This window comes from Lepidochelys olivacea, assembly GCF_965140295.1.
Source record: "Lepidochelys olivacea isolate rLepOli2 genome assembly, chromosome: 11".
NCBI classification, from domain to species: domain Eukaryota; kingdom Metazoa; phylum Chordata; order Testudines; family Cheloniidae; genus Lepidochelys; species Lepidochelys olivacea.
Genome location: NC_140421.1, coordinates 56,326,917 through 56,342,136, shown reverse-complemented (window position 1 = coordinate 56,342,136; position 15,220 = coordinate 56,326,917). Strand labels below are relative to the sequence as shown.

Below are 15,220 nucleotides of genomic sequence, written 5' to 3'. Positions count from 1 at the left end.
GGTCAGCAGGCAGAGATCATGGTGCCACATCTCCAGAAGATGCTCTCCTGACAAGGGAAAGTGGTCTTAGAGAGAAATGCAAGGAATTGGGCCTCTTTACAAATATCTCTGACCTCCACTGGTATCTGGAGGGTAGGAGGATCATACATCCTGCTTGTTCCACCTAGTGAGGCCAACCTCTACCCTGACAGAAAAATGTGAAGGAATTCTGGAAGCTCAAATACTACATTTGTTGGCCCTTTCATGATTGTTTTGATAACAGATGGCTTTCTGGCTTTGATTTTTTTAAAGGAAGTAATTGGTAATACAGCACAGTTTTCTTATGACATTGTACTAGGAGGAATACACTGTAACACTGGAAAATTCTTTCATGCAACCACTGAAGATAGTCTATTTTGTCTGTGCTTTATAAAATTCATTAATATAAATAGAAAATTATTGCTGCTTTTTTCAACAGGAAGGTTCAGCTCGCCCCTCCCCCCGCAGCCTGCAAAAAAACAAACAAACTATGTCAATAGTAAAATGTAATTCTGTTGAAATGTTTTTGCATTGTTTTCCTCACAAATTGGTGTACACATTTAATGAGGATCCTTGATTGTTTTTGAGTAATTGACCAGAAAGTTTATTAGAATAACAGAGGTCTAAGCGAGCTGTAATATGGTTGCTTAAGTGTATGGGCTTTAAAGTGATACGAATTTAAGTTCTCTCTTTCTCTGACACTTGCAGGCTGAAGATTCTCAAGGATCATTTTACTTATTCACTCTATGTTAATATCTGTCGCTCACTCTTTGAAAAGGACAAGCTGCTCTTCTCTTTTTGTCTAAATGTAAATCTCCTGCAGCATGAAAAATTGGTCAGTATTTTAAAGTTATTTGCTATTTTGTATGGTATATATTAAATGACATACCAATATACCAAAAAAGGAACATATAACATGTAACTTAAAAAGCCATAATTGGGTGTGTTTTGCTTTTACATGTTTTAGTGAGCAATTAGAGAGTAATAGAATAAACTATAAAGTGATGTAGCAAACATAAATATGATAGCCATTTTTCAAATCTTATTTAAAATAAAACCCAGCCTATCATATTGCAAATATTTTGCAACATTGTTATTTATCTATTGACTTTTTTATCAGATAGTTGTCAATACTTGTATTAGTGATAAAGCTTTTATCCGTTTAGAAAAGATGAAATTGACTAGTTTAGAATATGAATTTTAGGAGCATTTCAAAACTGAAGTTTCACTTCTTATTAATTGTTACGATGGAGGAGGGAAAAGTGCCTATTTTATTCATTTATGATGCCAAATATGTTTACTTTAATACAGATTACACATATATTTCTCAGAATCAAACCCTTTTGACACAATTGTGTCTTTTAAGGCTGATAAGTTGTACCTGGTCATTTTGCAGAATAATGTTTTAAACTGATAGGGAAAAGGAGCCCTTTTAATTTATATCTCCTGGGGAACAGTATTAATTTAACATTAAGAAAATATATTAGAATGTAAATTCTTTGGGACAGGGCCTGTCTCTCCTTGTGTGTTCAGAAAGCACCTAGCACATTTTGAATACTACTGGAATCTATGTTTTAAATAATGAATACAGTGAAGTGAAATGTACTTGATTTTAGAACTAGGAGAAGTGGTGGCAGTTTTTGTTGAGCAGAAAGCTGGAAAGCTACTAAATCAGACAGTCTTTTAAAATTCCTTTCAGGGACCTTGGTTTACAAGTTCTAGCCCTCAAACAAATTTGGAACTGGGTAAAATGTTGGTGAGTGGATGGGGCTTGTTGGAGACTAATATTTGGTTTTCATTTTCAGACCTGAAATTTGGTCCAAAGAGTCTGAAACACATTAGCTTCCATTCATAGCTCTTGCTACTTTTTGATTCCCAGAAAGTATCAAAGTTATCACAAACATGTGTGTCTAACAAAGGTGGTTTGTCAAAAAATCCAGCTACACTATCCATTTGTCAGCTCAAGAAAGAACTAGTCAAAATAAGGTTCAGGGTTGGTTCACATCTGCTGTAAACCAAGTTCAGTTAAAATTTCAATTATACAGTATTCAGCTCCAGACTATGAGATTTTTAATTAAATTGAAGTCAAATACTTAATCTTTTGGAGGTGTACCTCCAAAAGTACTGCTATGAAAGCTTTACCCACTTTTAGTGCAGAAATTCAGAGAAGTATATCAATTATCTACTTCATGTGCTGACATGGTATTTGTCCACTCATTAGGTTTCACTGTTGAGCTGTCTCATAGTGCTCTCTTTTACTGCAGATTAATGAAAATGAGTGGAAGTTTTTACTAACTGGTGGCATAGGCCTGGACAATCCCTTCTCTAATCCCTGCACCTGGCTTCCTCAGAAAGCGTGGGATGAAATTTGTCGACTAGATGATTTGCCAGGCTTCAGAAACATTCGTAAGGATTTTATGCGACTGAAGGATGGATGGAAATCAGTGTATGATAGTTTGGTATGTTAACAGAAACAACTGAAGTCTGTTTCATTACTGATTTTCTGTTTCTCTAGGTTAACTGATCACATTAAAATATTAATTCAGAAAAACAGAAAATTATATAATTTTGCACTGTTACATTCTTGTAGTAAATATTAAGGCAAATGGTATGAAGGAGTACAGTACTTCCAGTTTGTCAGCTAACTTCTGTGTAGTGAGTCACAGTTTGGATTGAATTTTTAAACAAATTCAAATAAAAATTATTTAAATGATTACGGGTGCGGGGAAAGTCTGCTAATCTTAAAAAAACCAAAATGTACATTGAATTGTTCACCATGTTTAGTTACTGGTGCAAAAATATACTGCTTTACCACTTACACCACTCTGAGCATGTTACACCCAACTTGTAGTTTATGCAACCACTGACATCAGTGCTGAATTTGGCTAAGAGACTTACAAAAGTTGCACCTGTTTATACTAGGCTAAATTGTCCCCATTTTTATTTTATGCCACCACTATAATGGTGGAAAATATCACCAACATTCAGTCATCAAAAAGATGGCACAGGAACTTCAGGAAACCCATCTAGAAAGGGTTGACTATATATGTGTTTTAGACATTGGAAATTTCCATCATTTAGGAAATTATGGATTAACTGCCTGATTCACCAATAGGTAGGAAATTATGAAAAGAGTTAGGAAAAATCTGAATGGATTTTTAATTTGTAAACCTTGGATTAATCTGGTCAGGTATGCGCAATGAGAAAAATTACAGAAAATAATCCATGGCCCAGTTCTGCACCCCTTTCATTGGCCCAAATTGTGAGCAGCTCTTGTGCTGCACACAGCAATGGAAGGCAGACAAAAAAGTTCACTCTTCATTGAAAGGGTAGTTCAGAATGGCACTCCCGAAGCACAGGAATTGCTGGTTCCTGTTTCTTATCTGGGAAGAAGCCACCTGGAAAAAGGGGGGGGTCAGAAAAGAGGGTGATTAAGAGACTACCCCCAATAACAAGCAGCAGCGCTGCACGAGATTGTGTGAGGCTCTGCCCCTCCGCCTATGCAAGGCTGTGGCTTAAAAGCCAAAATCTAGTTTATTGAATGGTACTTATATACTCAACGCAGGCTACCTGAAGTAAATAAAGACTTCTGTGAATAAATGCTAGTTATTAAGGATTGCAGAATCAGGATATCAGTTTACTGATACAGGGCCTGATAAATGTTAGCATTTTAGTCAATAGCAGAACTTCTATTGACTTCAGTGAGGGCAGGATGGGGCACATAGTTAATATTTTGTCTCACTGTACTAAAATGGGAAAGTTGTACTGCCATTCAGTGAGGTAATGACAAAAGTTTATCCTTCACATATCTTGCTTTAGTAATGTTATATTTATCATCATAGAGCGGAATTTTTAGATATTCTAGTAATTGAACCTTAGGGAAATGGGATAAGAGTACCCATGAGAGATAAAAGATTCTTTTATCAGGATTGCTGTATCCTGTTTCTTACTTAAGTAGTTTATACCACAATAAAATTGTTGTGTTAAAATGTCACATTATAACGTAAATTACTTTAATCTGAGTGGAAGTGGTTTTGTTTGAGAGCATAACAGTTGCTGTATTGTCATTAAGCATTCTGAGAGCTACTCTGCCATGAGCAGCCATTAAGTGAAAGTACTTTTGGGTAATGATTTTGGCACATATTTGGGGTCTATTTTCCCCTCAACATCTGAGTGCTATGCTCACATAATAGTGATTTGTTTTTAAATGGGGTTTACCCAAATTACTTATGCTTTGATGCAAGAATATATTTTTTCCACAGTAAAAATCTACATATCCATCATTTGGCTAAACAGTCATCTACATTTATAAAATCTACATAGTCATCTACATTTATCTATTTAATTGACATCTGTGCTAGAATTATAGAATGTATCTTAAATTGATTCTATATATACTGTGACTAAGGATTAGATATATAATTCTAACTGATTTGGCTATAACTATGTGCAGTGTTATAGGCGTGTTGATCCCAGCATGTTACAGAGACAAGGTGGGTGAGATAAAATCTTTTATTAGACCAACTTCTGTTGTCACAGAGATAAGCTTTTGAGCTTACACAGACCTGAACAAGAGCTCTGTGTAAGCTCGAAAGCTTGTCTCTCTCACCAACAGAAGTCAGTCCAGTAAAAGATAGACAAGGTAATATAACTTTCTTTACAGTACTGAAATGGGAGGGCAACTTCTGTTTAGTCTCCCATTGATGCCTGGGGATCTAGATATAAACTAATTGGTGTGAATGGTTGTTTTCTTAATAGGTTCCCTAGCATGACGGTGGGAGAAGAAACCTCATGTTCCATTGTAATATTCATTGTGTTTAGAGTGAGATTGTTTTTAAATCCCATTCCTCAAAATAATTAAAAACTACTCAATATAATATACATGTTAAAGGACTACCACCTGATCACTGAAGGAAATGTTCTACGTAGATATTCAAATATATTGGACTGTTTCTGTATTCCCTTTGCTATGATAAATGTAACAGCTGCTGATACAAGATTCAAACACACAAAGAAATCCATTTAATGTGGTAGAATATTCTTAATGAAGCTAGACATACATTTGTCATGTTTCAGTTTGCATAATACTTGCCAGCTGAGAGAGTCTATCTATATCAAAGTTAGGGAGTTTGGGAGACGACAAGATAATGCTGATGAAAATAATGGTAAAAGGTTGGGTTCAGAGCCTATTTTTTAAATGTGTGACAAATTTACAGCATGATGGTTAGTAGGTTTCATGTGTAATTCATGAGTTTTCAGTAGGGTTGCCAACTTTCTATTCGCAGGAAACCAAGCACTCTTGCCCTGCCCTGCCCCTTCTCTGAGGCCACACCCCCATTCACTCTATTGCCCACCCTCACACACACATTTTCACCAGGCTGGGGCAGGGGGTTGCGGTGCGAGAGGGCTTGAGGGCTCCAGCTGTGGGCTCTGAGGTGGGGCCAGAGATGTGGGGCTTGGGGTGCAGAAGGCTGGGGCAAGGGTGTGAGAGGGGGTGAGGGTTCTGAATGGGGGTGTGGTCTCTGGAGTGGGGCCAGAGTTGAGGGGGAATGGGGTACAGGAGAGGGCTCCAGGCTGGGGCAGGGAGTTGGGGTGTGGGAAGGGCTCCAGGCTGAGGGAGGAGGTTGGGAGGGAGTACAGGCTCTGGGCTGGGGGCGGGCTCAGAGGTGGGGCCAGAAATGAGAGATTCAAGGTGCAGGAGGGGGATCTGGGCTGGGGCAGGGGGTTGGGATGTGTGTGGGGGGGTGGGGCACAGGCTCTGGGGTGGGGCCAGAAATGAGGGGTTCAGGAGAGGGTTCTGGACTGGGGAAGGGAGTTGGGGTGTGGGAGGGGGTGAGGGCTCCAGCAACACTTACCTCAGGTGGCTCTTGGGAAGCAGCAACATCTCCTTTCAGCTCCTAGGTGGAGGTGCGACCATGTGGCTCTATGCATTGCCCGCACCTGCAGGTGCCGTCCCCTCAGCTCCCATTGGTTGCAGTTCCTGGCCAATGAGAGCTGCTGAGCTGGCTCTGGGGCGCAGGAACAGTGTGCTGAACACCCATGGCCATCCCTCTGCCTAGGAGCAGGGAGTTGCGTAGAGCCCGTAGGGAGCCTGCCTGCACCACCAACCGAACTTTTATCAGCCCCGTCAGCAGTGCTGACCGGAGCTGCCAGGGTCCCTTTTCAACCGGGCATTCTGGTCGAAAACTGGACACCTGGCAATCCTAGTTATCAGCAAAATCATACTGTTTGTAGTGACTAAAGTTAGGGGTATATTTGTGCTGAACGAAGTTCAAAGTGTTTATTCAAACTGATATTTAATAATTTACCTTCCAAAGTTCTCTTGTATTTGCAGTCTTTCTTCTACTGTATTTGCATGTTTTCTTGTTAACAGTATTGATAATGTCGCTATCTGTTTATTTTAAAATGAAGAACAAATGTTTGCAAAATGAATCAGAATCGATTGCAAAATCTGTAACAGTTAAAAATCAGAGTTTTTGCCTTAGTTGTATATTGGAAAAGTCTCATCTACTGGAAAGTAAGCAAACCAAATACAGGAGAAGCAAAATAAGTCATCGGACTTTAGGACACAGTTACAAAAATCTGTGGCAACCAGGTTGAGGGAGAGATGAGGAAAGATGATTGAACTCCAAGTAACCATAAGTCTAATAACACTGGAGGTTAATATGGAGGTTTTTAAAAACAAAACAAAACCAAAAACTAACTGATACCAGGCATAGGAGATAGTGACTGTCTTAGCTCCAATCCAGCACAGACGTAAGCACATATGTTAATAGTCTCATTGAAGTCACATGTATAATGGTATGTAATCTTTTGCAGCAGTGAGCCTTAGGTTGCAATATTTTATTATAAATCAGGGACCATTTCTCTACTGTTGCAAATTGGTGAAGCATCATTGAGATGGAGCTCAATGGAGCTGTACCAGTTTACACCAGCAGAGAATTTGGACCCAGGTTTGACATATTCTGTATTCGTTAGTACACAATAAGGGTGCTAGGCCATTCAGTGTATTAAATCGTTTCCTGTTTTCTCCATAAAATCCACTTTGTCACTTTGGTTCTAGTAAACATTTGCAAAGTGTATTTTAAAATGAATTGTATTTCTGTCAAGGAATGTTTTAACATTTCCTTTGGGTTTATCAGGAAGAGATTAAGGCTCCAATTGAGCAAAATACTTACAATGATTTGAAAATCCCACTTTGGGTGCCCCAGGAGCACAAATCCCACGGAAAGCCACTGGGACCTGTGAACTTAACTCACTTAGGAAAATCCCATTATTTGAGCACATGCTTAAGGTTTTCGTGAATCAGATCCTAGTACTTTAACAACATGAATGCAGCTGTGTTTCATTTCATTACCTATAGTCTCTGTAGTGAGGGGGATCAAGGAAGTTTTAGCACCTTTATTTTATATAGGCACTTTAGGCTAGATTCACAAGAGGGACATAGGAACTTACTTGCAACTTTAGGTGCCTAAGACCAACATTTAGGCATTCATAAAACCACTACTCAGCTGCCACCTACTAATGCAGGCTCCTAAGTTTCCACTGATAAAGTCTCCATGGTGCCTATGTTTCTGTTGTGTGACACGGCTGCCTACATCCCAGCATCACCGAGCAGCTCAGCACCTGTCTTCTGCCAAAGTCCAAGAGGATGCACAAACTAGACATTCCCCTGTATGTCTCACCTGTGAGACCTTGTCCATTAGGTGTGCATGGAGCTGATGAAAGCAGGGACTGGAACCTGGATTGCTCAGGTGACTAACCACTAACCATTAGCTTCCATACATAGCTCTTGCTACTTTTTGATTCCCAGAAAGTATCAAAGTTATCACAAACATGTGTGTCTAACAAAGGTGGTTTGTCAAAAAATCCAGCTACTGTATCCATTTGTCAGCTCAAGAAAGAACTAGTCAAAATAAGGTTCAAGGTTGGTTCACATCTGCTGTAAACCAGGTTCAGTAATACCCCATAGCTGCCTGGCTAGAGCATTCACCTGGGAGGTAGGAGACCTGAATTCAAGTCCCTGCTCCTCATCAGGCCAAGGGGGGATTTGAATATGAGGGAGAGTGATGGTTCTCAGGGTACCGAAGACTGAGATTCACCTTGTTACCCTCTGCTACCAATGTGCGGTAATCTTGGCTGTGCTTAGCTGGTGTTATCTTCCTAACACTGGCAGCCTTCTAGCCAATCAAGCACCCTCCTCTGAGGTATGCTTGCCCTTAGTTTGCCTTGCAGATTAACAATAGTTATGCCCTCGTCTCCAAATCCCTTTGAAGTGTTTCTCTCTGATATCCAGCCCCTATGTGAGGGGGGCCACTCATGAGCGCCTCCTGTTGGTTGGGTACAAATCTGCACACTCTCTCTATGCTCACGGTGCCCCCCATTGCTGTTGCCCTCATCAGGTGGGGTCTTCAGTTGCTCAGCCCTCCATCTAAGTCACATGTAGTCTAAACTGCCGAAAACCTTGCAGGGTAACAAAGGTCCAACCATGGCCCTGCGTCTGGGCTCAGTTCTCAGTCCCTTCTGGGCTAGCTTTAAGTCTCTCCCTGCCCTGTTATAAAATGGTGCCTCCAGGGCTTTTTCCCTGGAAACTTTTTGTTACCACCCAGAAGAGGAGTGAAGTTAAGAAGTGATCTAGGTAGAGAACTGGGAAACCACAAAATATGAAGTTCAACAAATGGTTGACCTTCTTCAGGGTCTTTAGCCCTGTCCCTGTTTAAACTTCCAGCCCCTTTTGTGGGCTTCCAAACTAAACTTGTCCACTACTTGGGGCTTTATGCCACTTCCCCAGCAGTTGGTGGGGGAACCTGGGCCTGCCCACTACTCTGGCTCCCAACCCAGGGATCCTACAAATAGCAGCCACATTGCTGCTTTCTTTAATAGCTGCTCTTGCTGCATTCCCTAGGCTGCTTTCCACTCTGTCCCATTACCTTAGGGCTACAGTCCTTGGGTTCTTTGTCTGTTCCCTGCTAGAGTAGGGTCTCTCCCAGGCTTCCTTGTCTGAAGTGTTCCTCTGTCTTATCGTTTATGGTCCCAGCCAGGAACTGAGCTACTCAGGTCCAGCAGCGTCTTTGAACTGTGCTCTGATTTGCTGCTTCCCTGCAGCCTTTCGAGGCAGGCCTGGAGGACGCACCTTTACTGCTTCTTTTCTGGGGCGTAAAGGGCCCAAAACACCCCATCATACCCTGTCACTAGCTACTCACAGAAATATCAGCTCTGCTGGCCTCAAACAAATTTTACACCAGTTTGTAAGAGTCAGCTGTGGTTCTGCACCTTGTTTAACATTACGGTACTTAAATTTATTATTTTTTCACTATAAATATATCTATCAGATATTCAAGATTCAAGTGAAAGTGAGTAAGGATATTGGAAACAAAAGGTTACATATAAAACAAAATCAGAACACACTTTCTAGAGACTACACTTAACTAACAGGTTAATCTCCTGTCTAAACATTTTTACATTTTTACATTTTACATTTGGGGACAATGTATACCTTCAAATCAGCGGCACTGCTATGGGTACCCACATGGCCAACATTTTTATGGCTGACTTAGAACAACGCTTCCTCAGCTCTCGTCCCCTAACGCCCCTACTCTACTTGTGCTATATTGATGACATCTTCATCATCTGGACCCATGGAAAAGAAGCCCTTGAGGAATTCCACCATGATTTCAACAATTTCTATCCCACTATCAACCTCAGCCTGGTCCAGTCCACACAAGAGATCCACTCCCTGGACACTACAGTGCTAATAAACGATGGTCACATAAACACCACCCTATACCAGAAACCTACTGACCGCTATTCCTACCTACATGCCTCCAGCTTTCACCCTGACCACACCACACAATCCATTATCTACAGCCAAGCTGTAAAATACAACCGCATTTGCTCCAACCCCTCAGACAGAGACAAACACCTACAAGATCTCTAGCAAGCATTCTTACAACTACGGTACCCACCTGCAGAAGTGAAGAAACAGATTGATAGAGCCAGAAGAGTTGCCAGAAATCACCTACTACAGGACAGGCCTAACAAAGAAAATAACAGAACGCCACTAGCCGTCACCTTCACCCCCAACTAAAACCCCTCCAACGAATTATTAAGGATCTACAACCTATCCTGAAGGATGACCCAACACTCTCACAAATCTTGGGAGACAGGCCAGTCCTTGCCTACAGACAGCCCCCCAACCTGAAGCAAATACTCACCAGCAACCACATACCACACAACAGAACCACCACTAACCCAGGAACCTATCCTTGCAACAAAGCCCGTTGCCAACTGTGCCCACATATCTATTCAGGGGACACCATCACAGGGCCTAATAACATCAGCCACACTATCAGAGGCTTGTTCACCTGCACATCCACCAATGTGATATATGCCATCATGTGCCAGCAATGCCCCTTTGCCGGGTACATTGGTCAAACTGGACAGTCTCTATGTAGAAGAATAAATGGACACAAATCAGATGTCAAGAATTATAACATTCATAAACCAGTCGGAGAACACTTCAATCTCTCTGGTCACGCGATTACAGACATGAAAGTTGCGATATTACAACAAAAAAACTTCAAAACCAGACTCCAGCAAGAGACTGTTGAATTGGAATTCATTTGCAAATTGGATACAATTAACTTAGACTTGAATAGAGACTGGGAGTGGCTAAGTCATTATGCAAGGTAACCTATTTCCCCTTGTTTTTTCCTACCCCCCCCCCCTCAGATGTTCTTGTTAAACCCTGGATTTGTGCTGGAAATGGCCCACCTTGATTATCATACACATTGTAAGGAGAGTGATCACTTTAGATAAGCTATTACCAGCAGGAGAGTGGGTTTGTGTGTGGGGGGGAGAGGGGGTGAGAAAACCTGGATTTGTGCTGGAAATGACCCAACTTGATTATCATACACATTGTAAGGAGAGTGATCACTTTAGATAAGCTATTACCAGCAGGAGAGTGGGGTGGGAGGAGGTATTTTTTCATGCTTTGTGTGTATATAAAAAGATCTTCTACACTTTCCACAGTATGCATCCGATGAAGTGAGCTGTAGCTCACGAAAGCTTATGCTCAAATAAATTGGTTAGTCTCTAAGGTGCCACAAGTACTCCTTTTCTTTTTGTCTAAAGAAGTTTTCTCACCCAGCATCTTTTGCAGCTTTTCAACCAAGGTTGGCAAAGATGCCATTTTCATGACTGTAAAGCAGGGGTTCTCAAACTGGGGGTCGGGACCCCTCTGGGGGTCACAAGGCTATTACATGTGGGGGTTGTGAGCTGTCAGCCTCCACCCCCAAACCCTGCTTTGCCTCCAGCATTTATAATGGTGTTAAATATATAAAAACGTGTTTTTAATTTATATGGGGGGTTGCACTCAGAGGCTTGCTATGTGAAAGGGGTCACCAGTACAAAAGTTTGAGAACCACTGATGTAAAGGCATTACCCATTAATTTCCTAGGTGTAGGGTGATGTGGGGTGTTCTTTGCCGTCTTCTCATATTCCCAAAGTTTGTTGTCTGTACTCAGAGACAGGATAACCACTCATGGCTTATTTTTATTATGTGCTGCTTCCCTGTTGACTTCACATCTTTTTGTTGACTTTGTATGTAAATAGGCATCCATTGTGTTAGCTTATAATGCTTGACTATACATCTCAACAGAGAGATTGGTGAATAAACATCTATTGTCTGACAAAAAAACTGTTATGTCACCTCTGCTTGTGACTCATACCTTGATACAGACTCTAAGCGTGTATTTTCAATATGTGTATGTACATACATTTCACAATTATAGTAATGACCAGTGTGACCTCAGCTTTCATTTAAATCCTCACATGACACTCTTTGGTGAACAAGAATGTACATACCAGACTCAGGACATTCCTGTAATCCCTTTGCCAGTTGGCATTAAGAGATTCTTGTGTCACAGGGCATGCTCCAACCCCTAGGCCACAGGGTAGAAGAAGGACACCACCTCCATTTCTTCCATTTTTCTTGAGAAAGGGCTGACCTGGCCTAAGTTCCTGACTCCAGGAGAGGTTTCATGTCTGTGAATCCCAAGCTAAGATAGATTCCTAACACCCTTTAAGGCAGGGGTGGGCAAGCTTTTTGGCCTGAGGGCCACATCAGTATGTGAAACTGTATGGAGGGCCTGGTAGGGAAGGCTCTGCCCCCCAAACAGCCTGGTCCCCGCCCCCTATCTGCCCCCTCCCACTGCTCTCTGTCCCCTGACTGCCCCCTGGAACCCTCTGCCCCTTATCCAAACCCCCAGCCCTGGCCCCCTTGCCATGCTGCTTAGAGCAGCATGTCTGGGAGCTGTGCCACCCAGCCGGAGCCAGACACGCTGCCGCACTGCCCTGCATGAGTGCGCAGCCCCACCGCCCAGAGCGCTGCCCGTGCAGCGGCGTCACTGCGGGGGGAGGCCGGGGGCAGCCTCCCGGGCCAGGAGCTCAGGGGCTGGCAGGACGGTCCCGTGGGCCATAGTTTGCTCACCTCTGCTTTAAGGGGTAGGGATGAGGCTATGCACCCTCAGCATTTCCTCCTGGCTCACTTCAACATCTCAAATCCTACTCTGTGTGCTGGCTTCTGTGAATCCCTTTTTTAATCACCTAACTCTCACCCTTTACTATATAGGGAGCATAGGCACCTAACTTAGGGTTGTGTATTCCACTAATCAACAGGGTCCTTAAAGTTAGGCACTGGACCCTTAGCATTGCAACACCTAAGTCCTTCTGAATCTAGCCCTTTGTTTCCCTACGTTTTAAAAGTAAATTTGCTTTGTAAATCTTGGTTAGCAGTAAAGCAGCATGTACCTTAAATGATTCAAAAGGTGCATTTCCTATTACTATTTGAAACTTCATTGCTGGTATCCATTTGCAACTGTTTCTAATATTGCAATGTAGAATGCTATGCAGCATACATTGGTCCAGCCAGATAGAAAAGACAGATGTGAAAACTAAAAGAAAGAGCCATGGATATTTAGAGTATTCTAAAGGATACATTTTCAAATGGGTATGGAGAAACTAACTGCCCAACTCCCTCTGACATGCATTGTAGTTGCACAGCTTGCTATGAAAATTAGCTGAAGGTAAATAGCTCTTGGTTAGTTAAAACAATCTTCACAAAACCAAACCAACATTTAAGGAGGGCCTAGCACTTTCTATTGACTTTGGAATATGCGAAAGACACAGGTAATAAAATCAAGAGCTCTCAACATGGACCAAAAGACATCTTCTCAGGAGCTCAAAGAGACAACTCTGAAAGCAGGATGGTTTTTTGTGTTGGTGGGGCTAATAGCTGTGAAGAGGCTACCAGGAAGTCATTATAATTAAGCCCACTTCTCTCTCCACCCTTATAAGGATTGTTTCTTTCAGCTGCGGCACTAATCTGGTAGTGCTTTTAGGAGCTCACATGTTATCCCTTGACAAACCATCCCCACACCCAAATAGGCTGGTACTTTTGGCAATAACAGTACAGACGCTTTAAGTAGTCATTAGATCATATCATAAGACTTTTGAAAAATGTCGGGTTGTTTTTGTTCACCTTTAGATCTTTGAGCTTTTAGAGTTTGTATTTTCTGTTTGGTCATGAGGGCGCAAAACTTTTTTAAAATATAGAAGCTGGCATTTGTGTGTGCTCACATACTCCAAACACCGTGGGTTTAAGATAGATGTCCAATATCATAAGACATGATAAAATCATGAATTGGCAACATGGCCATACTTACACCCCAGTCTCAGCGTGAGGCATTGTTACACATTTATGTAGTGGGGGGAAATAAAAGGAAATTATAGTACTTTTAGAATTACTCCAAAGCAAGGAATGGAAAGAATTTTTGTTGTCCCATTTCTTTTTAAATATTTCAGTCTACCTGTATCGGTTGCTGCATTGCGTGAAACACTGATTAGTACATGTGTTGTAACAGTTATTCACCATTTTTTGCAGTCTCACCTGTATCAAGGATTCCTAAGAGTAAAGCAGTTAGATTAGTCTCACTCTAGCTTTATTTAATTAGCACTCAAATTATAATCTGCATGTATGCTTGTAGGAACCCCACCATGAGGATTTCCCTGAAGAGTGGCAAAACAAAATGGGCCCATTCCAGAGGATGCTTATGATTCGCTGCCTGAGGCCTGACAAAGTAAGTGTGGAAGTGCAAAGACTTGCTGTTGGACAGTATCACAGGTTTCACCCACTGCCCCTCCCTTAGAGTAAAATGGGGGGAAAGCCAGACAATTTCTTTCTCTGTTGCTCTCCACTAATTGTCTTTTTCTGTAATTTGAGGGAAGTGGGGCTTAAAACCAAAGAATTGTCAGATGCTTATGCATTTCAAAGCTATGCAAGCATTCACTGATTACCTTAAAAGAAACAGATCATGGTTGTAGTTTGTGACAGAATGTAATCTGCATTTTTGTAAGTAGGTGTTTCCATTTATCAAGAAAGGAAGTAACTGGAAGTATTCCATTAGTCTTTCCATTTTGAAAGTGGAAAGCCAGCCAGTTGTTTGTCAAATTCCTCTGCAAGTTCAAATTGTTTAAGCATGAACAACTCCCTGTGTCTGCTAATTTTGAGTATGCATTAAAAAAAAATTGCACACTTGGAGCCTAGTATTGCTGTCATTGAAGTCAAAAACTTTTGTCTTCAATGGAAGCAGGATTGTACCCTTCAGCAATGTGCATTTATATTACTTCACATTCTAATCATGCATGAGAATACACTTATCACTACTGTTGAATATTTATTTAGTCCAGGGAATTACAAGGTTAGAAACCCTAAACCTCACTACTTCAACAAATACTTATAGACTAGTTTCTGTAAATTGCTGTCCAGGTGATCTTATGTAATGTTAGCCAGGAAGAGAAACCCACCAAAAACCAGATTCCTGGTGTAGGCTGAAGTCCTGTGTAGTTGTCCACTTTGAATGGTGTGCATGACTTAGTTTACCCATATGTGGGAGAGGAAATAAGGGGAGGCTGCATAGAGGCATGCCCTGCTGGGACTGTACCATTAGACAAGAGTGCCTTGTTGTCCATCTCTGTATCTACCATAGATATTGACCAGACACAACACCAGTAATCAGCTTCTACCCTTCATAAGTGTGAGCTATTGACAAGTATATAATGGCTAGTGTTGCCTTCTGCCTCCATGTCCTTTCATCTGAGTACAAGGCTTATATATCTACCAAGTGTAGATATACAAGATGTT

At 41.5% G+C, this 15,220-nt stretch overlaps 1 protein-coding gene across 1 annotated transcript in view; it reads left to right on the top strand.

Moving 5' to 3' along the window:
- DNAH7 (dynein axonemal heavy chain 7) overlaps positions 1-15,220 on the top strand; it is a 270,571-nt gene that overhangs the window by 228,529 nt on the left and 26,822 nt on the right. Inside the window, exons 51-53 of the mRNA XM_084642935.1 lie at positions 727-853; positions 2,283-2,477; positions 14,064-14,156. Of these exons, the coding sequence (XP_084499061.1) occupies positions 727-853; positions 2,283-2,477; positions 14,064-14,156 (415 nt within the window). The remainder of the gene's footprint in view (positions 1-726; positions 854-2,282; positions 2,478-14,063; positions 14,157-15,220) is intronic.